Below are 27,259 nucleotides of genomic sequence, written 5' to 3' on the forward strand. Positions count from 1 at the left end.
AGAAGCTGTGACGCACTTTGCACAAGGAAAAAGAGTACAGGTCTTATGTAGATATTAGTGAAGAAAAGGTCTGTGTACACAGGCACAGGCTGTGCAAGTATTTGGTTATCCTTTCAGCTTCCCCTGTGAATGGTTCAGGTTTCAGATTGTGCAAGCTTGTGCTTCAGCATCAGCTGAAAATGAATTTATTTAATTTGGTCAATAATAACAGAATAACTATTATCACTGATATTAATCCTTAGCTAACTGACACACTTGTTTTCCTTAATGTGGCTTTGTTCTCAAACTAAGCCATGGAACAAATCACAAAGTTGCTTTTACAGAAGAGGCAGTGCAAAAACAAATTGTTAATTATGCTTGTAATTATTCTTGGCTAGAGCCCTGTGAGTCAGTTCTTGGAAACATCGTTTGTGGTTCAGCTAGAGTTTAATGCCCCTAAATACTGCATATTTCTTCCTCAAGGCAGAGAGAATTTTACACGTTTGATGCCTCTAATTAAGATCCAAGAGATTATTTCATACAAACTTTCCTAACCATTTAGTTAGTAGTCATTCTCTCTCTCTCTCTCTTTTTATTTTTAAAATAGCTATTTTTGGTTCTCCTCTCTGATCAAATCCTCTTTGTTGTTCCTTGCAGATAGCGGCTCAGGCAGTGTTATTTATGTGTATGAACACCGCGGGAATCTTCATTAGCTACCTATCAGACAGAGCACAACGTCAAGCCTTCCTGGAGACCAGAAGATGTGTAGAAGCCAGACTGAGACTAGAGACAGAAAATCAACGACAGGTATTGGGGAAACTATCCTATTTTTATGTTAACAAGACTGAGCTTCTGTAGCCTCATGTGATATCACCTGATTTGTGCAGGTTTAAGTGGGTTTCATGATGTTCTTTTCTTGGTGTGTATTAATCTGATGCAACAACCTAAAGATTTTCACTGGGGAACAGGATGGTTAGAGAATGGCTGTTCATTGTCTTTTCCCTTACAAGAAGAAGAGGCCATCAAATGAAACAGCAGCTGGCAGGTGTTCAAAAATGGGTCTTTACACAAGAGAGGTTCAACTGGGGAACTTAATGTTTCAAAGTGTTGTGGATACCGAAGGTTGTATCAGTCAAGTGAAAACTAAGCATGTTCATGGGAGTCAACTGTAGGCAAGGAAGATATTAAAACATCATATCTGGCTCACAGCTGAAATTTTGGAGCTGGAAAGCCACTGCAGAGAGATATTACTCTGTGCTTTCTATGTTCTTAAACGCGTCCCTAAAAATCTCTTGGCTACTGTGCCCAGTAGAACACTGGTTGAGATGAACTTTCCATCCAAGCAGCTATGGTTGTTCTTAGATACATCAACTTTTCCAATCTAGTATAAGAGGCATAGGATAGAAAGAAGTTTGCTGTTTATTATTTTGTACCAAGGCAGCAGAAATGAGATGTAATGTACTGTGCATATTTTACATTCACACTGAAATATAAGAAGGTTCACCTGATATATATTGAGATATATATATGTATAACGTTGTTATTTCATTCTCAAATTTACTTAGCTATTGATTTTGTCCAGTTGTATAGATATGATTATTGCTTCTCGATTTCATTTCATTAGCATCTCGAAAGCCATGCTCTTATATAGAGATCTAGGAAGACATATTGTAGACTTTACTGACTAATGACTCAGCACCAATGCATGACTGTGCTGAGTAATGCAAGTTACCTATGCCAGAACATCTCTTCAGCCATTGCTGACTGAAGAGCCTTTGAGGGATGCTATTTAGGATGCTTTATTCTCATTTTAACTGCAGAATCACATTTTTATGGCTTTTGTGGGGTTTTTTGTGAGTTTAGGTTTGGTTTTGGTTTTGATTTCTGCTATTTTTCTTCTCTATTCTTTTATAAACTAGTATTTTATAAGCTTTACTTTGATCATTGCTTTGTAGAATTTGTTATAAAAAACTTTGTAAAGCAACATCAAAAGATTTTCCTGTTCCAGATGTCTCTGAGGATTTTCCATTAGAATTGTTTTATTTTCTCATGGAAAATGAAATTTCTAAGAAGACAACATTTTTTTTTGAGAAATTCAATTTTGCTGAAATTTTATTTCTTGCTAGAAAAAATGAAGATAAATTGTTTCCATTTGGGTAGGTTTGAAAAAATCAGATTTTTTTTTTTTTTTTTTTTTGGTAAGAGAGGAAGTAAGGATTGGATCTGAAATATTTTTTTCTAATCAATAGATGTTGAACTGTCCATTTTGTCTTGGCCCAGTGCCTTGCAGAGCATCAGGGCTATGCTGTCCCCTGAAGGCAGAACTTCCTGGAGAGTTACATCACTGCAGCTAAGACTCACCTGTAACCAAAGTAGTGTGTCATAGGCATTGTACAAATGGAAATGCATATGGGAAAATGTATTCAGGCCATGAAAAATGCCCGGAAGAGAAAAATACAGACATCAGGACACCAAATGGAATATGTCCTCTAAAACCCAATTTAATGATAAACTAACCTAAAATTTAGGAACAAAACATTTTTAATATTTCTCATTAGTTTTGTTGAACTTTGTGTCATTACACACACCTATAAATATACATATATAGTACACATAATATAGTTTTCAGCTTTTCATTTGTATTTGGGACAATGACAATGACAAAATATTCCAATAATGGACTGTTTTGATGAATGGGGAGCTTGTTTCCCTTAGTCTTTCATATTTAACTGGCAATGTCATATTTTAGGTGACTGCTTTTCTTGAGCAGCTTGTTCAAGGTCATTTGATCAGTATTCACAGGCATTAATTCAGTGACTGCTAGCATTTTTCTATTTTGAAGACATATATTTCATGATACAGGGCATCTGTAGTTCACATGAATGTAAAAATCATATTACTTGTTAATGCATACCACATTTTAAGAAGTAAGCATTAAATCCCCATGAGATTTCATAAATTAATTCTATGACTTTCTAGACAATAACTCTGGTATAAGAAAGGGATGGAAAAGGGCAGGAAAATGTGTGCTGGCCAATAGTAGTGATGTGACTTCTGAAGATTTCTAAAAATACAGCTGAGAAGCTCAAAATTTGCAGAGAAAATAGAGGAATAATTATTTGTGTAGTTCTTCCATATAATAACTCTAGGTATTCTCCATTCTGTTGCACTTTGATTTATTTCTCCTCCACTTTTCATAAACTGTCTTAACTTGTGGTCTCTTAAGGTTTGTTTCCACCTCACACAGCTTCCACTTCTTACACTAAATAACAGATAATTACAGTGGTTAATTCTATTGACGTGTCATACACATGACATGTCATACACATGACATGTCATACAAAGCATGATAGCTTGCCAGATAGGTCCCATAGGGTTTGATTTTGTACATTGTTTAAATCAGAACACCAGTAAAATTAAAATAAGAAAAACCAGCATAGTTTAAAACAAACAACAAGGAATGGTATGATCTTCCATAAGTAATTGCAGAAAAATATTCCAATTTTTTATCAAGGTTATACAAATGCTTCAGATATACTTTTCTTCATTACTGTGCATTGTCAAAACTAAGAAATCAAGTTTGTGCACTCTTAAAATGACCCTTCCAATTTCTCAATATCCCTTAGATTTGTCATCACTAATAATCTATCACTCTAATAACTACAAATAACATCCAATTTTGAATCAAACGTTTTATAATCTCTATTTTAGAGATGAGTAAGAGGTAGCATCTAACATGTGGGGCAGCACAAGGAGACAATAATACTGATAAGTAAGAATCTGTTTGGGCTTCAGAGACTTTTAAGAATTGTCTAATGAGTATTTGCAGATTTTCTGGAATACAAATATGAAGTTTCCACCATATCAGCTTGTCTCTTGCTGTGAAAAGGGAGAGATGGTTCCCTGTTTCCTGAGAAAATGCATATAGACAAGCTGAACTTTTATTCAGTGAAAGCAGTTTCATTCATTCATTTGCCACCATGTCTTTTTGTGGAGTGTGATGAGAATAAGTGAAGCCACAAAAATCCCACTAGTGGAAAAAACTCTTTGTTGTTGTTGTTTGTGCTACTATGATCTTAAATTTGGACAGTTAGATATGACAAATTATTTTCCAGGCATCATTATTTTCCATCAGTCTATGATCTCTTCCTTTTGTGAGATTTTCAGAGTTTAAGGACTCCTTGTTCTGTTTCAGTGTTTCTGTGGGGTTTTTCAGTTTAACAGTCAAAGTCATTTTGATTTGTAGAAATCTTTGTGTGCCATGTTATGGTCTCAACTGAATATCTGTGAATCTGAATTATCTCTATCAGTTCATTGTCCGTGGAAAATGCCCTCAGGTGCAAGTTCAGCTTTTACAATAATTGCAATTAATTCACTTACTGCACAGGAAGGAAGAGGGTGAAGTACAGACCTGTATGACAGAAAATACTTCAAGAAGACTGGCCAAAGTTTTTTTAGGTTTTTAAGTGACTTAATTTCAAGTTTCCATTTTTCCAAAACTCTGTACAATACAACTCCTATATCTTTTTTTCATCCTTCATCCCCCATCACCATTTACTCTCAACAAGAGTTTAAAATAAAATTTTCAGAAGTATTTCGGAGAGTTAGGAGTTTTAGTCATATTTTCAAAAGTGACTGTGGTTACAAAGGAGAAATACTCTAGCAGTCGTTGCTAATGATGTTTATGCACTTACTGTAAGGTATTGTCTGTGTGATGCAATTTGGAAATCCCAGCACTCTGTGAAACTGACAGAGCATCTGTATCTATTTATTTTCCAATTTTCATTACAAAATTCAAATTTTTATGAAGATTTAGAACATTTCAGAGCTTGACTTAGTTAAATGAGAATATACTCTCATCAGTAGCAGGAAAACTGTCATAGGAAGACAGAAATATCAGAGAACCAAGATAGAGAAGGCAACATAAACAAAATAATTTGTTGTAAAAGCAGTCTTAGTTTACCAATTATCAAGAAAATAATTAATTTAAATATTTTCTAATTAAATGTAGTTAGCTGCTTGTGCTTAAAATGCATAGTTATATCAGTCAACCAAAAATGGCAGCCATAAAATGTCCTCCAATTTTGTTCTCAACACATTGTAATTACAAATAAACAACAAACATGAGTTTTCTTAAGTCCATTTCATCCCAACAATATCTTGACTTTCCCCTACCTGTTTGAAATTTTAGGTAATTTTTTTTGTTTGATACCTATGTGTTTCAAAAAGTCTGGCACCTAGTTCTGTACCTAGTTAATAACCACTTCAAAAACATTGTCTTCCTTTTTACCCTTATTTTATTATAAGAACATACCAGGTAGTTCTGCTTTCATCAGATCTGGGCAATGAAAATAGAAAGTATAACTTTCTTTCTTTCTTATTAGAAAACTTTTAAAAACAATGAGTATGTAATTTCCTTCATTGTGAAAATGCTGTGAACTTGCCTTAATGAAGAGCAGGAATCTGCAGTAAATTTCATTTTCATTTTTGTTTCTTATCATACAAAATCCCTAAGTTTTAAATGAATGACATATTAAATCCAAACACATCTTGAAATGATGACTTTATGAAGAATTGAATTGATAATATATCTCTGGTGTCCTTACCTGCTCTTTCTCCAACAATTCATCTTCAGTTGAAATTTGTCTAACATTTTAAACCTTAAAACATTACCATTTAATTACAAAGAGTATCCCAGATAGCTTTGTCACTCTGCCTTTGCCTCCACTATACATAAATATGTTAAGTTATACATATCTGAAAAAAAATATTGTGCAAGTAGGTTAATATTTGATTTATAATATTTCTTATGACTGAAGCTGGAGACGGAGACTTAAAATTACTAGGAAGGGGACATCACAGAAGTTAAGTAGCTAGATGGTTTTAAAAATCAGTCCAGTACTTACTTATGTTCTTGTAATAAGGCTGCGATGTTGCAGGACTGCTATTCATAGAAAGGTAATATCACTCAGAATTAAGAAACTTCTCCTATGTCACAGCCACACTTCCACTCTCCATTCAAGGCCTCTCTAGACCAATGAGACTAATGAAACCTGGATAAAGGAATAGGGAAATCTGCATGGGAGGCTGCTTTCAAGCTAAGCAGAGTTGTTAGACTCTATTTTTACATGAATAACCTGTTGACTGGGGTAGTGTTCACAAAATCACAGAATCACAGAATCGACTGGGTTGGAAAAGACCTCAGAGATCATCAAGTCCAACCCTTGGTCCAACTCCAGTCCATTGACTAGATCATGGCACTAAGTGCCATGTCCAATCTCAGTTTAAAAACCTCCAGGGACGGTGAGTCCACCACCTCCCTGGGCAGCCATTCCAATGCCTGACCACTCTCTCTGTAAAGAATTTCTTTCTAATATTCAGCCTAAATTTCCCCTGTCAGAGTAGAAGTCCATGGCCCCTTGTCCTATTGCTGACTGCCTGGGAGAAGAGACCAATCCCCACCTGGCTAGAACTTCCCTTCAGGTAGTTCTAGAGAGTGATGAGCTCACCTCTGAGCTTCCTCTTCTCCAGACTAAACAACCCCAGCTCCCTCAGCCTCTCCCCATAGGTCTTGTGCTCAAGTCCCTTCACCAATCTTGTTGGTCTTCTCTGGACCTGCTCCAGCACTTCAATCTCTTTCCTGAACTGAGGGGCCCAGAACTGAACACAATACTCCAGGTGTGACCTCACCAATGCAGAGTACAGGGGAAGGATCACTACCCTTGTCCTGCTGACCACGCTATTTTTGATACAGTTCAAAAAAACCCCAAAACATACAGCCTCTCTGAAACATTTTATTTGCATTACTTCTGGTAGATTTAAAACATGTGATTGGCATCTTATGAAAGAAGAATCTTCTCTGAAGTTGTTTGAGGTGACAGATGAAATCTATCTAGATCTGTGTGCTGCTTATATTAATCTTCTGGTGAGGTGTTCATTCTTCTTGTCACTCTAGCAGGTTCTGCACCATCCATGAAAAGAAAATTCCCTACCTGGTGTGCAGAGTTCACCAGCAAAGCTGCACTGGCACTGCTGCACTGAGCTGTTGGGAGGGACTAAAGTCAAATCATAAAGAAATCCTCCAGTTTTTAAGCCCCGAGAAGCCAAATAGAGAAAATTATTCTACTTTAGCATTACATTTGTGCAGTTTCAGTTCTAGAAGGTAGTAAAACCACAAAACATCAGTCTCTTCAACTGTGTTGTTTACATCACCCTCCAACACAGTCTTTAGCAAGCAGAGCCCTTTCTCTGCAGGCATCATCAAGAGAAAGTCCTCTTATGTGGAAATAAAACTTCTCAGTGTCTTCCCTAAACTTCATGAATATTTTCTTGGGTGTCTATCTAGCACACTGGTAGAGGAAATAGCTGAAGGATAGAAGAAGGAGCAACTAGGATAGATGGTAGGGACTAACCAGTGTCTGTCTCTAGTCTTGCAAGGATTACTCCAGCAAGAAGGTCCAGGCTGGCATCTCGCCTTAGGCACCAGGCTTAATGGGACGCTTCCCATCAAGGTGGGACGAAGACAGGCAACTGTGGGCAGATTTATAGGTTTGGTCAGATTACTGGGAATAAGAAAAACCTTTTCTTCATTAAATCATCTAATGAGAAGAATCCTCTGTGAGAACACCCTAGCAGACATTTCCTCCATGCTAACTGGACATCACCTTCCCAGCTAATCTCTTTCTCATAGGGGATTCCACAAATTCAATTAAAGTTCATTTTGAAAGTTAAAAGAGTTTGGATATTATTTCATTTGACTTCCACAAAGGATTTGAACTCAACCACACTAATGAACCATTTGTCCAGCTGAGAAGTGGGTTGCATTCTTTTGGGGTATGAACACCCATTCTTTTTTGTTCCAGTGTGGGTATAAGGGATGTAGAAGGAGAAGACACCTCTCAGTCTGCTGTTGGCATATGTAATCCTTTCTGCCTGTTAACTGTGGAAGAACTATAATCCTGTCTTGATCTCCTTTTCCTTTAGAAAACTGTTCTGTTTGAACATTTGTTTCCCTTCTACATCTACTTCCAGAGGATTTTTTTCACACTTTCCTCTGCAATGATCTCTATTTCCCCCAGCTTTAAAAAGCTCTTTACAAATTGCTGAATTCTGTGCTGGTTTTGTTTGGGTTTGGTTTTGCTGTGTTGTTTTGTTGTTGTTGTTGTTGGCTGGCTTTTGTGGGTTTATTTTGTTTGGTTTGGTTTGTTTTTTGTTTGTTTGATTTTAAAGAAGCTTACATGTTGTGTAGGTTTTATCGAGATCTTACAAATCTAGATTTTAATCAACCATCAGTACTTTGTAACCTCTAAAGTAAGAACAGATTGGACTGGGATTGGAAAGGACACTTTAAGAGGGTTAAACACTGTGAAGTCATCTTTTTTTTTTACATATTGATGCTAAGAATATGAAAATCCCTCTAGATTGGTAAGAGGATGAAGTCCAGATTTGGTTTTAAAAAAAAAGTAATCTGAATTTTAGAGATCATGTGACATTCCTTTTTCATTATAAAAGTAGTTTCAAATGCTTCATAAATAAAAATTATTATTACAATAATTGAGGCTTTATTTTTAAAGGGCAAACAATACCCCCACAATTAAAAGTTCTGTGTAAACCTCTGGTTAGGTTTTGCATTATAGTCAGCTTTTTTTCTTTATAGCAAATAATCTGTTGAATGTGAGATGCTCAGAATGGCTCCACAGTTATCCAGACTTTCTTTCATTTTGGTGCCTTTCTCAAAGGAACCATGATCCCGAAAGAAATTTGTTCATGGCTTTGCTCCTTTGGTACTCTACAGGATCAAACTCAAAGTATAACATACTGGTTAATCCAACAAGAAAAGGAATATGAAAGATTTATATTCTTCTTCATGATCCATATCTGTATTGTTATTCAGTATATAACAAGCTTCTTAAGTCTATTGATAGGCTTTTCCGCCTCATTGGGGTGGGGAGAAGCAATATTTATATGCACATATTTTTTTATAGGTACCAGGGAAGATATCACAGGACCAGCATGTTCATTTTCTACATCTACTTGTCTAAAAACACCCCATCTGCTCAACCCACTTGCAGTAGGAAACAGCATTTTACCTGTCAGATTTTAGATGCTTCACATTTGCTGCTGATGTGTTTCCTATCATCAAAGCACAATCCCTACATTTTGCTTTCAAATAGAAATATAAGGTAAAATCAAGATAAAAGTCAACCTCTGCCTTCTTTCCCATTCCCTGCAAATCTGGGGTAGTCACATAAACTCAAACAGAAGAGTGAGACTTATAGCCAGTGATAGAAAGATGGAAATCAGATCTTGAACCGCAATTTATACAGGGGAAAAATTATCCCTAAGAATGTCAGGACTTCAGGCATTGGAGCTTTCCCTAGAATAGATTTGTGAGAAGGTAACCTCTGCTTCCTTTCCCCAGTAGATGGATTTTGGATACACTAGTGGTAAAACTACTTTCTGAAAACTTGTGTGTTTTGTTTTCGGGGTTTTTTTAAATCTCTAAACTAGGCTGTTCAAATGCTGTGCTGGTCGATAGTGAATGGGTCTGATAGGTTGTTGATCAGGTTTTGGTGGCCTGTGCCTCCCATGTTCACAGCTCCCTGCTAAAGAGAGACATCTAAAAATTAAAAAAAAAGCTATTATCAGAGCTGCCACTGCCTAGTGACCCTTGCTGATTGTCTCGGGGAAGTGAACAAAGGTGAAATGAGTACAGGGAATGAAATAGTTTCAATCCCTTACAGTGATGAGACACTCCTGCCAGCTGGTCTGTGGTACAGTCATCTCTGCTTAAATAAAGAACTCCAGGCTCCAGATTCATCAGGCTAGTACCTTTCCTGACCTCTGAATATACTTACTCATTGTAAAGTCATTTTTCTTTCTTGTTCAGTATCAGAACTTTGAGAGTACTATAGTCAGTTTATACCAACTTTCCTGACTACCCTGAAATAACTGTAGGAGAACTCTAAAATCCTTACAAGCTTCACAATCACTAAAGAGACTCTGTGGTCCAGATAATGGCTTGAAATTATCTGACCATGAGCAGTACCAATTCTAAACTGGCCAGGGTCAAGGCACTGATGCCATTGCTGAGATAATATAAAGTAAGATAATTTTTTTTATTCATTTTTATGAATAGGCTGGAGGTCTTTCACACTATCAGTACTGAAGTATTTAAGTACCCACCTACAAGCATATTAAAAGGGATATGATTTTCTGAAAGAGACCATTACTCCCACCTATACAAAGTTCCCATGGGTAGTTTTACTCAGGTTGTGCTCTTTAATATTGTAGTCTTATAAGACTCTAACAAGGTGTATTCCTCGTTTTGAGCAGAATAGATGACCCCCTAGCTTTTTTCCTCATTGTTATGCAGCGATTTAGTCATATAAAGCTGAAAAAATAAGTTGCAAGTAAGCTTGCCTTCCATTTTCCATGTCATTAGCTGCAAAATTGGTACTGTTGAGAAATGTATATTTTGCTGAAGTTACTTAGTAGTTTCTAAACCAGCAAAAAAGTAACAAAATGGAAAAACAAACATCTAAATGAATAGAATGTAGAAACAGGGCAGAACAATTACATGAGGATTCAACAGCAGATGAGTCAAAGTGGTCCTAGAAAAATAAAAGTGCATTGAGTACTATAGACATTAATGTTAGATGGGGCCATTCAGATATTTTAGAAAAAAATTAAATCGTAGGAGCTGTTTTACTCTCATTTTCTATTCCTGTAAAATAAAGAATGGCTTAAGATCGTGCCATTATGGATTCAGTCTCCAGTAGGTGTGTCTATCTTCTGTTCTTAAGGTATGTCTTCATCCTTCCAGTCCAAAATAACTAGAATTTATAGAAGCCAATATACTAGAACACAGTACAATTTTTATTGAGATATGTGTCTTATTATTATATAAATGTTTTTGCTCTGGATATTTTACTTTTCTACAATAATTTAACACAAAATAAAAAAAAAATTAAAATGCTCATGAGATTTGGAAGGAACAAATTTACAAAACTGTAAAATCTGTCTTTCTATGTGTTCGAAATGTCTAATGGATTACTACAGGGCTGGGCAGCATCACTTGTAAACATAAGCATTCATATCAACAAGGCAGGGTGGTAATACAAGTTGTTTTGTAACTCTTACTATTTGTCCCATGTCTTTGTTGCATGGTTGGGTTTCACAATGGAATGTAAGTCTAACATGATCTTCATTCAGGAGGTAAAAGATCATGTGTTTTAGGACCCAGAAGCTCCTGGTTTATTAAACCATTGCTTGCACTCAATGCAGACACTGGCACTGAATTTGGGACCTGAAGATCCTATTGCCTAAGCTAAAAGATAGCTGAGATGACAAAGCAGTGTGAGGAGACTGTTTTGTGATCTAGCCCAGCAGATTGAACAGCTGGCCACAGCTGGCAGGGAACACAGACTTGCTCCCTGCAGCTCTTATCCCCAGACACGTGCTCCTACCCACTCCCGTGCAAGTAACTGGCGCTCATGTGGCTTCACAGTAAGCTGATTCATTGTGCTGGTACCAAACAGTGTAGGCATCACCCGCACTTAGTTTCATGATTAATCATGTCACTTTAAAAAATAATTTAATAAATATTTTTGCAAGTGTTTTATGGAGGAATACAATTTTTCACTCAAAAGATACGTGCAGCAGTGGTAACAGGTACCATGCAAAAAAGAATCGACAGGGAAAGTTGTTCCACCACTTCCCAGCATGCTACAGGCTGAGCTAAGTGCTTATGAGGCCAAAATGACACTGGGAAGGTAGGAAAATACAAACTGGCAGCCCTGGAATCAATCTACTGCTCAGGGAGCACAGGGCAAGCAGGCATTATGATTATGACATTGTTACATAGCCAACTGGCCGATGAGAAAGGCACCTGGCAATCAACCGGTAATCATCATCCCTGCCAAGATTTTGTAATGTGGCTTCAGGTACTTGAATCTTTAAACCATTCATCATCCAAACAAAGCAAAGGACCAACAGCATCTTACAGTCCTTCTCTTCAGTATATGCTACATATATTGTCTCATGCTGTTCTCGACAATAATATTGAGGAAATAATTGGACAAATATGCTTCCTGCAAGAATTGTGTGCAAGAAGCATTTTCTTTCTTGCATTAGCAAAGGCTTTACAAAATATCTCAGTTAACAACTATTTGGGCACCACGATAAAAAGACATGACTCTCATAAGCACTGGGCTATCAGTTTGGATAAGGCTCTAGTTATGTTCCATGGCCAATAGCTAAACAAAAGGAGACTCCAAAACCTCCTGTGTGATCTGGCCTTGTTTCTCTTTGAGAACAGCAGATGCCTAAATGGAACATGAAGCCAAGGATGGGATGAATTGGAATGGTAATTGCCTGAATTCACATGGAAGAAAGATGAAATAGCTTGTATCACATATTACAGCAGTAAGTAGTAAAAGCAAACAGCAAACTCATAACCCCACAAGTCTGAATGTATTAGATATTGCAGTTCCTTCCATGTTTTTAATTACTTGCCACTGCCTCAATAATGCACAAGAAAGAACAGCTGCAAATAGACTGTCCATTGTGCACTAAGTAAGAATGAATGAATTTATCTTTAGAGTTGTTCATCATAATGAGAAGTGCTAATTGCCATTTTCTAGAGTGGCATCTACAATAATTACAACTATTCTGAGCATTGTAATTTTTTCAGTAGAAAACAAAACCATTTTTTCTACTTCCCTGAAATGTAACAAGCTCATGAGTCCTGGAAAGGCTAAAACCTCTGCTCTGAACAGCCTTTTTCTCAGCCCCCTTAAGTTCAGTGCTTAAGACAATAAAGCCTCTATGATAGTAATTGGTCATGTTGTTAAAGCCAAGCTTGATGGTTCTGGCAAAATTATTCTTAAAAAACAAGATGGGAAGTGTGGAGCAGTTTCTCTAGAGTCCCTGCCAGGATAAACCTTCCTGGGGTATATCCACTTCAGTTCTACAGAAGCATCTTGGGAACATTCATATCCAATTTATTCCCCAATCCAAAGACTTCCTCACATAAGGTATAGGTTTAGGGTTAGGATTAGGGTGTGAGTTCACCCATCTGAAAGTATGTGTAGAGGAGAAAGAACAAACCTGAACTGAAGTATCATTCAAGAGGGGCTTTTCACCCCCTGGGGAAAGTCAACCCTGATAAACAGGTTGAGAAACAAAGGAAAATCCTGCAGCAGTACAGGCAGCATTTTGTCATTTGCCGTGTACAAACTAAGGGGAGACAGTGCAGGGAGCTTATGCAGGCAGCAGACCTTGTAGGGATGATTCCTCACATAGTCTGCAGGGAAACCTGGTGAATTTGACCTTCCCCCTCGCAACCTCCTGCAGGCCCCAAATTGTTTGATGATGCTTTGTGCTTGTGGTGTTTTGTTTTCTTTGATCAGCACCAGTGGAAAGGTCTCCAGTTCAGTTTTGATTACAAGACTGGGACCTCATGCACTGGTTAATTGAGTTTTCACAAAAAAATGTTCCAAAGGTTGTTACTTACTGATCAGGGACACATCCCACTTTTCCGACACTGTGCTTAGCTACATTCATGCAGCTGTAAGCACTGTTGATTCCTCCTGATTTCAGTATGAGGGACACAAAGGATCAGTGCATGGAGACCACAGGGAAGCTGTTCAACAAAGAATGACTATTGCAGCTGCATAAAACAAGAAGTGGGCATTAGAGAAAGTATCAATGGTACAGTCTTGGGACTTTAAACAGACATATGTGACGCATGAAGTTAATTTACATTATTACTGCAGGATTTATTTCACTGTTCCTAAGTTTTCCTGAAGGAGTAGGTTGGGTAGTAGTCAGCTACATATTTAGACAGCACCTAAACTGGGTGACTACATGCTCTTATAACCTCTGAGCTTCTGCTACAGTCAGCTGACATCTAGTCAAAACAGACAATGGAGCCCGAAGAGACTTGTACTGACACCAAAGTAGTCATTTATATTTGATCTGTTGAGTACCTCTCCAGATTCCCTGGATAAAATAGAAGCTCAGGCATACCTACACTGTAGTTGCCAAAATCAGGTGTCTGAATCCAGATCTGAATTCTACCACCAGTTTGTTACACATAGTGATTTCTACTATTCTTTTTGTCTTTTACTTGGGTATTCTTTGGGTTAAAGGTTCTTTTTTTTCATTTATTTACTCTAAAATGTGACTGTTACATTTTAAAGACTAGAGCTGATTCATGTCATGGATGGTTAATAGGAGAATAGATCATCAGCTCTTTTACAAATACTTTTGTTGCTATCTTCTTTGTTCTATAGATTTTCTCTTGAACAAATATATCTCTGTTTCTTTTCAAACCACTTATCACTACTGCTGCTCAGCTTTGAATTGTCTCTCCTTAACCAATTGCTCAACCAGCAAGCTTTCAACAAAGCTGGATAATGTAGTTTCCTTCACCTTAGAGCTCATGACACTTCCTTATTAGGCCTTTCTCTGAAAAGGTAATGATTTTTTTCTCATGTCTTCCCCTCTCCCTCTGAAAATACTTTCTAGGAGAGTCTGGCTAGAAATGTGAGAACTCTAATCATGTGAATAGTGAGGTACAGAAGACTATTAGAAATTTGCTATTTTTTCTCTGTGATCTGATACTGCTCTTTTGCACATGACCTTCCCACATTTGCACTGTTCTTATGTGACAAAGTACCTAAATCTGTGAAATAGGAATAATAATAATTTATAGTTTAAAGGGAAGTTATGTAGGAAGGATCTTTATATAAAGAGGACTTTCTTTACTGCTGGATTGAAGCAAAGTGATGTGAAAGGCCTGTCAAGCGGGATGTAACCTGGTCCATAGAACATTAACATCAGCTGTAGGAAAAGGACAGACACATTATATACCAGAGTCCATCTCTCAGTGCCCAGTTTGTGGAAACAACCTGGTTCAGCATCCTTACCACCTTGTCAGTCTGGCATAGTAAGAGCAGCTTGGAACAGAAAAAGGCAGCTGATGCACATAGAGGGAAGAATTTTCTGTTCTTTGAATATTTCAGTACCAGAGAACTGACCAGTGGCTGAACCTCCCTGTAAAATTATATATAGACAGACACACATACACACTTAGACATTATTTTCCTTGTAGTCTTGCTCCACGGTATGACGTACATAATACAGAGAAGTGACATGAACTGTATATATGCTTTCAATAGTGAACCCGATGAGATCTCTTCACATGCTGCAGTATTAATAGAGGAGGACTGCAGCAGAGATGTACTAATTAACCTCTGTTTTTACAGGTCAGTGCCAGATCTAATGTGCAGTCAAGAACATTTGCCTTACCTAAATGAGAAGCATGAAGGTTAAGACGTCAAATGTGCTGGGGACATTTTTCATGGCTTAATGAACATGTGTCAAGTGAACTATGTTTTTTAAAAAAAAATAAATATTCTAGAGCCATTGCTTGATACCTTCTTAAGAGAATGCAAACAAAGAAAGTGAGATTTTCCTGTTTAAAAAAAAAAAGTGCTTTCTTAATTTTAGCCATATATCTGTGAAGAAATGGCATTTTTTATCTTCTCTTATCACAGATTTCATAAGCAGCTCAATAATAACCAAGATTCATGTTTGCTTTCCTTTTTTTTATCTTTTCTTTTTGAATTTGTCTTCCTATTTATCTGCTACAAGGATAAGGTAGGAAATAACATATTTCTTTTTAGAGTGAAAAGGTTTTGTGCTGTTGTGAAAGTATCTTCACAGGCTCTCATCGAAGACTTTAATCATATGGCTCCCTGAAAGACTGATCTCATTAATTCAAAGAGTGGATTTATTATACGATCATATTGAGAAATGTATCTTAATAGTGAAGGAATAAGAGAATATATAACCTAAGTGCCTTCAGTTATAGGAGGCTGAAGGACATCAAATATCAGATATATTTCTGGTTCCTGGAATATCAATCACCATCCATTACCAAATATGCCATTTTATGATGCCATGGGACATTTGTTTGAGAGTGGAGCTACCTTGGGGACAGACATTCCTGTGATAACTTGGGCTTTCAGGAGTGGAAAAGACCTCCTGAGAGACTGTTTTTCTTATTGTTACCACAAACACCACATCCAGCATTTACACATCAGAAGAAGAAGGGAGGATAACAGGATTCCCAGGTGGGAAGGGTGGAAGAAAGTCAGGACAATGTAAATGTGCTAAAATTAGTACACCATGTATGGGGAAATGGAAGGTGTGAGATGTTTTTTTTTTACCAGAGTAAAGGATGAGTTTGCTGTATGATATCTCACTGCCTTCTCTGTGTCAGCTGTCACTGCCTTGCAGCATTTTTTTTCTCCCTCCTGAAGGCAGCCCTTGCTTTAGTAAAGGTTTAGTAAAGGTTTGTGGACAAGAGTCTCTAGTCTCTCATTTTCCATGTTAGCAGGCAGGAGCCCAGGAGAAAGCTGCCATCTCAGGGTGGAGTGTTGCCCACTGCCACACCAGCAGAAGCTGTTAACAGAATGTGTTTTGCCTTCTTAAGTAAACGTACAGTTCACCTCAGCTGGGGCTGCCATCTAGACTAATGAAAGCGTTTATCCACAATGCCTTTTCATTGTAGCTGAGGATTGTTTACCAACTGCTAAGACTGCTCAGAGTATGAATTATTTATGATTTTCACTGTAAAAGTTATAAGTGAAAAGCTATCTTGCTTCCTACAAATACTGGGAGAGGCTCATTCATTTTTTCAGAAGTTTCATTAATAGCTACAGTTCATCCACAGCATCTAATCATTCTGGCATCAAATCCCATTGAAAGTGTGCATAATATGTTTAATCTTCCACAAGAAAACTGATAGTACAGAGAGGAACTGAAGCCAGGACTCCTGGGTGCTACACACTTTGGTACTTAGGAAGACTGGCGCAGTCTTCATCCTTAAATATCATCTCACTGAAGTGTGCTAAAACAACTATGGGGGTAAGCAACCACAACCAGAAAGAAATCTGTTAAAAAATACCATTTTGGTGATAGGAGAACCTGAATCAAAAGCCTTCCCTTTTGTAAGATTTAGGATTTCAGTGCCAAGAAGCATTATATTGCCCGTGGAGTGCATTTTTACTTGTATTCTATGGTACTTCACAGGAATAGTGCTCTCCTTATAGTTATTACAAGAATTAACCATATTCGTATAAACAAACCTAAAATTGAGTTTTATCCTCATATTTCTCCAGATAGTGAACCAAAACAGACCTTTAGGAGACCAAAACTTTTCTAAGGTCTGAGAGATGAGGTACAGAGGAAAAAGACAGCTCCTAATGTAACGAATAACTGAGAAATATGCATAGAAAATGCAAATGATGTATAAGTTAAGATCTTCAGACCAAGTTAAGACAATAGGAATCAAAGAGAGTGACCATTGCCAAGCATTGATGACAAAATAAACTTCTCAGCTTCCTGTCTGGAACATTACACAAAGTAAGACCAGGGTGGTTCAGCTGACCAAAAAAAAAACAACCACAAAAAAAATCAGAGATTAATGTAAAGATTGTATCAAGCCTGCCCAGCAATTGTCATGAACAAAACACATCTGCTTACCATGTTTGTGATAACTTCCTACTAGTAATCAGATTTTATAATATGGGTTTTGTCCTGTACCAGGCCTCCTCTGGAATTGAGCTTAGTTAAGAATTTATTGACAGCAGTGGTAATGAAACATTTGTTTCCGTACAGTTTTAAAGCTTGAGTAAGACTTAGCTTTAAAAAATCTGCAATCTATTAAAATATCTGAACATCTTAAAACTTATAAATCTATTTCCAGAACTCATGTTTTTTCTTATCAAATATTTATAGGACTTTATACTGAATTACTTATTTTATTCCACATTCATATTTTTGGATTTTGAAGAGATTTTGAAACCTTTGGACATTTTCTTTTCTGAAACTGATTTCTTGATATCTTTTTGCTGCCAATTCACGTCTGGGTTCAACAGTGATCTCAGTTCCCAAACTTGCAAAGGGCCTTTCTTGAAGTGTGATGGGTGCAGTGAAGGAGATGGAGAAAGGGTTTATGGAAATAGCTGACTTTCCTAAGTATGAAAAAGAAGAGTTGGTCTGGAACCACTTCTGCCCCTGTATGACTTGGCAATTTATAAGTGCTTTCACCATGGTAGTGTCACTAAAGTCTTTCGAAATTACAAGAAGAGATGCACACTGCACTGTATTTCCTCCATTGGCATTGCCTGGGACGACTTTCTTCATTGGTGTCTTCCAGCCCTTTACAGTCTTCATATGTGCCTGATTTTGAAGTTCACATCTGACTTTCCCTAGACCTATCCTATTCCCCAAAATGTCAACTGAAATTTGGTGATAAGTAGCTTACAGAAATGGCATCCTCTTCTTTAGTTCAAGAAGATTTCACTCTTTGCAATCCTGTAAAGCACAAGATGGTTAATAATTTGAAGCCAGTTCAGTGAAAAACTGCCAGCTTTGCCTCAGAGTGATTTGGAGTGATATATTCCAATACTGGACAAATCTACTTAATCTAGAAAAGAAAGGCTGAGGGCAAGAGGACACAATAACAGTATTTCAGTACAGAAATATTGTTACAGAGAAGGTGGCAAGCAATGATTATCCATACCCACTTTGAAAGGATAAAAAGAAAGCTTAATTTTCAGAGAAACAGATTTGGGTGGAATACTAGCAAAATCTGCCAAAGCTGTCAAAATGATAAGCCACTGAAATGAGGATACTGTAAAATCTCTCAGGGGATGATCTAGGGCTTTCATGAAAGAATTCAATAATCTTTCGAGGGCTTGCCTGGCTCTACTTGAATGTTGTTAGTCTTTATACTATGACAGGGTCTGGAAAACGGCACTTTTTTGTACATATATATATATATATATATATATACTTATACACTAACACTATATGTGTATGTACACAAATATACATTGATGTACTGTATGTACACACTAATAATAAACTAATATACATTAATACTCTACTAATGTACATTAATAATATACCTTATTAATAAGCATCTGCATGTATGTCACATCAATTTGTTTCAGATGTTTATTCAGCCTGAATATTGCTGAGACACAGACAAATCTAATTAGAAATGCTGAATATGTTCTCCATTCTTCCTAGTAGAGAGGGTCAGCTTGAATAGCTTTATTTAAATTAATTTCCATTTTTCCTTACCTACATCAGTCAGTCAAGAGACATGCTAGCCCTCAGTCCTGGATGTACAATCTGCAAATGTCCGCTCAGGGAGTTCTTGCACCTTCCTCCAGTAGCAAAGGATGACCCTAAGCTGACTTCACATGACTGGACCTATTACACGTGAGCAGAAGAGTAAACCCTTCTCAGTAGAACTGTGTAACACAGCTAAGGAACTCGAATTGCAAGTATAACTAAATAATTGATTTCCGTAATTGTGACCTAACACCTGAGGGGTGTGTGTTTGCTCACATATTAGACTTACGTTGCCAGTTCTCTGTGTGATCCAGCAGCTTCTTGGTTAGTACTCCGTATAAATGAGATAACAGGCTATTTGGATACAATGAACTAACCTGAAACCAGTGTGAAAGCAGGAGATTGAATTAACTCCCACAATTAAACACTGATGGACCCTTATAGGAGCTGGGAATTTTGGTCAGTTCTAGAAATTCCCAGATTCACCTTCTGCTCTGTCTAGTTCCATTTATGTTTAAGTGTGCTAACCAATATTCTGGGTGGAGTGCCCCATCCAGGACCTTTGCTAGGTGATTTCTTTAGATACCAAATAGAAACTGTCCTTGCAGAAATAATCTACGGAACTAGTCTTTTGTAAGTAGCTTAAATATTTAAGAAGCGGTTAGTATGTGGCCAAAATACACCAGTAGGGGTGAATTATGTAGGACTGGGGTTGTCACACATGATCATCGGCCAGCCAGGCTATAAGAACTGAGCAGAACAGTCATGTGAGAAATCTCTGCTCACCTAGCTGAAGACACTGCCATGAGGACACTTGCAATGGAAACTCCCATCACCACCAGTAGCCAACTGTCCATTTTGGGAGATTTGAGACTATGAGAACATCAACCTATGCAAACATCCCAGTGAATTAGTTCATTCTTTCTCAACAGGCACTCTGCCAGGAATGTCCATACAATGGATGAGTAAAAACCTATCTGCTCCCTTAGAGCCTAAAAGATGGCCAGGAGCAGGCTGTCATCTGCAGAGCAACCCATTCTCCCCACTTCCACATGCCTTTGGGCATAGGAGAAGGCTATATATTCCATGGACTGTTTTGGTAGCTGCCGTTGTACAGTCCTTACTGTATGACATAAACAGAGTAAATCCATTATGGGACAGGGAGGTCATACAAGGCCTTTGGGAAAAAGAACAGTCAGCTCTGGGTCAGCAGAACAGCTCAGCCCACAGTTTGTCCTGGGGGGATCTTCAAAAAAGAGGTGAAGTGGGCCACAAGACAAATGAGTCATCCTGGAATCATATAATGCTTATTTCTGAGATTACATATAGAGTTTTCAAGCTTACATGATTTTCAAGCTGGGAAAGATGTAGCCATGGGCTATTTTGTATGTTAATATCATCACAATAGTTAACAGGAGCTACGTTTTAAAGTGACTGGGGAATGTCAGAGTCATCTCAACAGTTTGTGATATTGAAGTGCTTCATCTAAATGCTATCTTTTTCACCAAGTGAAGTCAGGTTCCTTTGCATATTTTTTGCTTGATTTATTCTCCAGCTTTATTAATAATTATACAGTTTATGAATGCTAACACACAGTATGTAATTTATGAGAGATAAGCAACAATTAAAATCTGATTCTGCTTGCTGTAGAGGATTTTAAAATTCCTCTGACCTCTATCTGTTAATCAAGTGACCATTGCTTGAAATGCAGTTCTTGGTATGTTCATAAGTCAAATTTAGACAGAAGCTTGTAACAGAGGCAATAAGTAGGATGGATCTTTAAATAATCAACAAGTAAGCTTAAAGCATTAGAAGTAAGAATGTCTAGGAAGGGAAGAGAGAAGGGTCCATATTCTGGACTCAAGTTGATAATGTGAGTTATCACAAGTGGTCTGAGCTAGATATTTTAGAGGGGATGGTCACATCTTAAACTGCCGGTTATACAGATCCCTAAATTGGGCAGCGCTCAATCAGCTTCCTGTGAAGGACTAATTCAGACTGATACTGACACTTTGGTTCCCTCTTCATTTCAGGAACGGCTGGTGCTTTCTGTCTTACCACGGTTTGTAGTCCTGGAAATGATCAACGATATGAGCACTGTGGAAGGTGAACATTTGCAACATCAGTTTCATAAGATCTACATTCATCGTTATGAGAATGTCAGGTGAGTGGAGGAGCTTCTCTTTAATGTTTAATGTCTCTGATGCTGTGAAGTGTCTTTTGTTTGAGAGTTTCCCTTCTGTTGCTTCATTCTTTCATAAATTAGAAAATTAACATACCCCTGTTTAAGTGCTGAGCAGATAAGCACTTTAGTGGCTTCTTTACTCATCAGGATGGCTGGATGCCTTTGCCATGGCAAGACCCATTTAAACTGAACTCTGGGGGCTGGACCATTTGTATATTTTTTCACTTTAATTAAGTGGTCAGGGTTGCATAGAAAGGGGAGCCTTGCCTGCATGTGGACACATATTCTGACACAGCAATCTGGTTAACCCCATATGCTCAGAAATGAGATGGAGACTTGCAAGATGCTTGCGAGGACATAGACATGTCATGTGGCTTCTCTGTTTAGTAGCCATTTTCATTCAATCTTTCTTGTTATCATTGAGAAGGTGATAGTTATCCTACGAGCTGCTACTCAGACTAGTAAGTCCTAATTGTACATTTACACCAAAATCATCAGTTTCCACTCCATGATGTTACAGATTCTCTGATTTTATTGTGGTTCCTGATCATCAGAATATTTAGCTAAGCCAATAACATTTTCCATAAGTTTGTCCCAAACCACAAGGACAAATGACTAACAAATGACAGACATCCTTGGATATGATGAGACATGGTTTGCTAGGAAAACATGTCTTTCGCCTTTTGATGAAACCCAAATATAACTTTATCTGGACAAGTTTGAGAAACATCATTTGAACTTCTGCAAAAGAGCAAATTGATTATCTGTTTCTCCTGTGGCCTTATTAAATTTGTTGGAAGGTATCAAGGACCCTCACAAAAAGTTTGAATTGCACTAGATTAAAAGGTCTTCCATTACTCTTTTTAATTCTCAGATTAAGTGCTGTTGTAGAAGAATCAAAATAGGGAGAAGATGGCCCTTCTGTTTAAATAGAAAAGGGGTTTAGTCAGGGGTAAAAACTTTAAAGAGATTTAGAATTAAAATTCTCTGTGCTTTGGAGTACAAATGCTAGGGACCAGATCTTTTCAAAACAGTTAGGGTTTTTTGTTGTTTTGATAATGCAAACTGTAGAAATTAGTTGTTTGAAATCATATTTCTATCAAGTTAAGCTATCATTAATATCCATTTATTTTCAGGTAGTTCGGTGCTTTGCATTCCAATTTTGTTTTTTTCTCACTAGTAAAAATCTTACCTAGTTTATGAGCCTCTTACTTGACCCTCACCCATACTCTTACCAGGCCACACTTTTGAAAATGAATTGAATTATCATTACTCGTATTTTATTGTAATAGAATCGTAGAATAGTTTGGCTTAGAAAGGACCTTTAAAGATCACCTAGTCCAACCTCCCTGCTATGAGCACCTCATCATTATTATACTTATTATCGGTTACTTTGATGATTCTTGGACATTGTCAAATAATGATCTCATTCAACACAAATGAAAGGTTTTCACCTATTCAGATTGTAACACCAGTTATGTTATTAGTTGACTATGAAGGGCTAACGAGGTTCATTTGGACTATTTCCAGTCTGTGCCAGCACGATATGTGTCTTTTTGAATGTTACTAAATTTTAAAGTAGACGATGCTTTCCTTTCTTCATCTGCTAAGTACTGAGCTGTTAGTCCAGATGGTAGCTTGCACAACATGGGCTTTACTTGTATGTGTGTGTATGTTTTTCTATATTCACATGTGCTCGTTGTGGGCATAATGAACAGCCAAACTTGCATAGCTAGGAAATTCACTGGCTGCTGAAAAATCAATTAGAGCTCTGTTTGCAACTAGTTTGTTTGATTAAGATCCTACCATAACTTCAGGCACCCCGTCTGACGCACCTAAATTCAAAGTATAAGCACACTGCACTCCCTGTGAAGTCAATGGAAAGAACAAGGTATCATCCAAATAAAGATCCATAACTTAAATAGAGAGCATTGTATGTCTAACTCAGGTACTTCTGTCAAGTCCCTAAAGTTAGATGCAATAAAGCTGGCCTGAGCCTGGTATATATCAAGATTGTCATGAATCTGTTGTCTTAGGATTTGGGTCTTGTATGGCACATAGTTAAGTAAAGCCTGAAATAGCACTAAAAATTGAAATCACTGAAGTCAAACCCACTGTAAACAACAGCTATATATAAATCCATCCTCAAAGAGTACTGTCAGATGCTAACAGACAGCTGAGTGCCAAATCTATCTGTTTATGCAGCCCTCTATATTACGGGTGCACAACGCTTCCATCTTCTCACTGATAAGTAACGACAACTGCACTTATTAAGGCTTAACTATATCTTCCTGAATGATTTGAAAATCCGAAATTACATAACATATATTTTTCACAAAACCCTTTCTCATACTTGGTGGTATTTCTTTGGTTCCTTTGATATTTGTATTCAGTACACTAGAATCTCCAGAAGTCTAGCCCTAAGGTAGCATGATTTCAAAATGATCCTTCAGTAGCAAATTACTAGAAGGTAACTTAACATATTCAGTTAGCAAAGGAAATAGGCTTCAATATTAATACATCTTCTTTTTTTTTTTAGTATTCTTTTTGCAGATGTTAAAGGATTCACCAACCTCTCCACAACTCTGTCAGCCCAGGAACTGGTCCGAATGCTGAATGAACTCTTTGCCAGATTTGATCGACTAGCACATGTGAGTTAAACACAATTAATTTGCAAAAAGATATTAAGTCAACTCTGTATTTATGAGCTTTTGGAAATATCTTATGATTACTTTGAGCAATATTCATCCATATTTTCCCCATTGGGCCTCTATACAGGTATAGAGGTTGGAAGACACTGAGAAGTTTTTTTCAAAAAGGATGGCTTCCAATAGCCAGTGAAAGCTCAGATAGTCATTCCAACTTCTTGTTTCTGCAGTGCTAGACCAAGAATGGTATGAAAACAGATCACATACCACAGTTTCTAAGGAAGTTTTGTAGTTCTGGTCCTTGCTGGATAACGATTTTTTTTTAAAGACTATAGTTTTATTTATACTTTTATTTTAAGAACTGAGGAAGGTTAAAAGACCTATTCATTGAAAGGACTTCTAAACAGTCACCACAGTCATTGAAATGGTTGTTTTACGATCTTTGGATTGGATTCTATTTAACTCAGCAACGAAATTAATTAAAAACTGCTGGGGAATTTGTTACCTTAGGCGAATTATTTGTTACTTGATTAGTAGTGCTTAGAAAAAGAGCAAAGCACAGAAATACAAGCAGAACATATGATCAATTTTACTAGGCTTTCATTTTCTTCTCTTCTTTGGTCAAAGTTTCATTTTATGTGACTATCTTTAGCTGTCAACATCTGAGCTGGCTGATAAAGTTGCTAGTGTAGGCATTGAAGTACATTTAATGGAGTTTAGCTTATAATTTATGCAACCGAATGTAGGCACCTACTATGGGAAAACAGGAATTACAGTCTGAATGTCATTGACTTTGCTCTCTATTTACTATAAAAAGATCCTATAGTGACTTGCTCTGATGTAAAAATCTGCATCCCTCACTGATTTTTATGCATTTCTAGTTCAGGGCTATGGAGTATTTGTGCAAATATGACACAAGCATCAGTAAAACTCTTGGTGTCTTCTCAGCTTGTAAACTCAAGTCAAGACAGGCAAGACTTCTGTAATTATTCAAAGCTCTTTGGAGTCAGCTATTTTTATCTCAAATATCAATGTGATTTCTCATGTACAAAGTGATGTCATAACCTGCATGCCATTGCCCGGACATTGGTAAATTGGTAAATGCAATAAGGTCAACCTACAATATTTGTTTCTCAAAGAAAATAATCCCATTAACTCTGATCTACATTAACAAGCAAGCAGGGTGAAAGAAATTACCTCAGTCCTGCCTTTTAGAAAACTTATAGGAGTAATGTCTGCTGCTATATGTCTTGACTAAAATAACCACCCGAACTGAAGGTACATATTTTAAACCAAATTAAATGTATGAATGTGTCAGAAGTATTTTAGGCAGAATATGTGCACAGTGTAAATTATTGCCTTGCTTTATATTTCAGTTTTTCCTAACATTCTTGGTAGAAGAGATTATTTTTTTCATGAAAATTAAGCATATTTTTGATATTCAATAAACTATATTTAACCAATAGATATTTTGTATAGAATGACTAGATTCGATAAAGGAGTTAAAAACAAAGAAGGCATTTACATCTAAAAGTGTAATCCAGAGAATTTTCTCTCACTTGCCACTTTACCCTGAAAAAAAACTCCCTGCTTGGTTTTAATATTTTATAGGAACTGAAAATTTTACATCTTTAAAGGCCCAGGAGTTTCCCCCTTTTCTGTGATTTGTCACACATGTCTTACTTAAACCCTCTAGAAATCTTTCTGTCACAGTCCTAAACTGAAAAATCTTCACGAAGAACTCTGAATGTGCACACATAGGAGTGGATATCCCAAAAATGTAGGTGCATTTATTTTAAAGAGATAGTAACAAATATGCCAGTTTATCTAACATATCCAAGAAGTTAATTTCTTACTCTGAAATTTGCAGAGTTTGAGATGAAAGAACTCTGCATGCAAAACTTCATCATCAGGACAGTCACCCCTCAGGTGAATGTTCCAGTCACTAAATTCAAGACTTCAGGCTCCTTGGTGCATTTTCTTTCCTAGTCTGTGAATTTGCTTTTATCTTCCACACATCGTTGACTAGACTAATCCAGTTGTTTAAAACAATCCACTGAAAAGTGAAAGATGCAGGGAAGAATCACCAAAGAAATTGAACAGATTAGACAACAAATATTAGAGTCATTTAACTATGACTAATTAGAATTAATTACAAAGAACGGCATTTTGATTGTGTTTCTTGGTTGTGGCTTCTGATACTTGGATGTCATGATACCTGCCTGATGTTCTGACGATAGAGATGCCCAACAGCCCTAGAGAGGAACAGGAGCTCTACATGGCTTTTGGTGTTTCTGTCTAACCCAAGAGGGGACCAGTTGCCCAAAATATAAGGGTCTAAATCCTGTGTTGGACTTAATGTTTGCCTTTGGGGAATTTTGGAAGTGGACACTGACCAGAATTTTAAGGACTTGTGGTTTACATGGAGCCATCAACATACCCAGCTGATACTGTGTGAAGCTTTCACATCTGGTAAAGGTTTCTCTTTTGGAAAAATGCCACGTTTTCACCTGAAGTTTCCAAGAGATGGAGAAATACTTGCATATCGTGGGAGTGTACTCCAGTGCCTTAGCACTCTCACTGTTAATTTGGCATGGCTTGTTTCTCATTTGATTCTCTCTGACTTTGAATTACGTCCCTTGATTCCTGCTATGACCTATTTTTCCCAGACAAAAGAGCTACCTTGTAGCCACTGATTTTCTCCAGGAATAGATTTGTGTGTTTTGATCAAGCCACTTTTCAGGTTTGCTCTTAATAAAAGAAATAGATCAAGCACATTGTAAAGCTTTCTTATTTGTAAGATTATTTTGGACTCCTCAAATTTTACAGAATTTCTTTAAAGACATAGGTACTAGCACTGAAAGCAGACTTTCTGGGACAACCCCAACTAGTGTGGTAGAGACAGATCATCACTGTTCCTCCCGTTCTGTCTTTCCTTGATCACATGTTTCTGAATGTACAGTGATGACATTATTGTACTGAAACATATTGTTTTGTTCAGTCTTATTTCTTCTGCAAATGTTATTGGCAATGGATTGCCTGTAATTCCTTGACAGTCTTTTTGGAAAGTGGCCCTTTTGAAACTTCCCTAGAAGGATCTTCCACTAATGAGGATTACACATCCACATCTAGATTCCAGATCTATCACTTAACTAGTTCTTAATCAGCTTAACTAGAGTCATCATAACTCTTTAAAATAGACACTGTTGCTCAAACTCTCGGGTTTTGCTAAGAATTATCATCAGAGGTCAATTGCAGAAAGCTTGAGGCAGTTTCTTTAGATTTTAAG

At 37.2% G+C, this 27,259-nt stretch overlaps 1 protein-coding gene across 1 annotated transcript in view; it reads left to right on the top strand.

Annotated features, from left to right (window-relative positions):
• ADCY8 (adenylate cyclase 8) overlaps positions 1 to 27,259 on the top strand; it is a gene marked incomplete at its 3' end in the record, with an annotated part of 129,502 nt that overhangs the window by 30,955 nt on the left and 71,288 nt on the right. The window contains exons 2-4 of the mRNA XM_080340061.1: positions 637 to 786; positions 21,171 to 21,301; positions 23,862 to 23,973. Coding sequence (XP_080196187.1) covers positions 637 to 786; positions 21,171 to 21,301; positions 23,862 to 23,973 — 393 coding nt within the window. The remainder of the gene's footprint in view (positions 1 to 636; positions 787 to 21,170; positions 21,302 to 23,861; positions 23,974 to 27,259) is intronic.

The sequence above is a fragment of the Nesoenas mayeri genome, assembly GCF_963082525.1.
Source record: "Nesoenas mayeri genome assembly, chromosome: 2".
Classification (NCBI taxonomy): Eukaryota; Metazoa; Chordata; class Aves; order Columbiformes; family Columbidae; genus Nesoenas; species Nesoenas mayeri.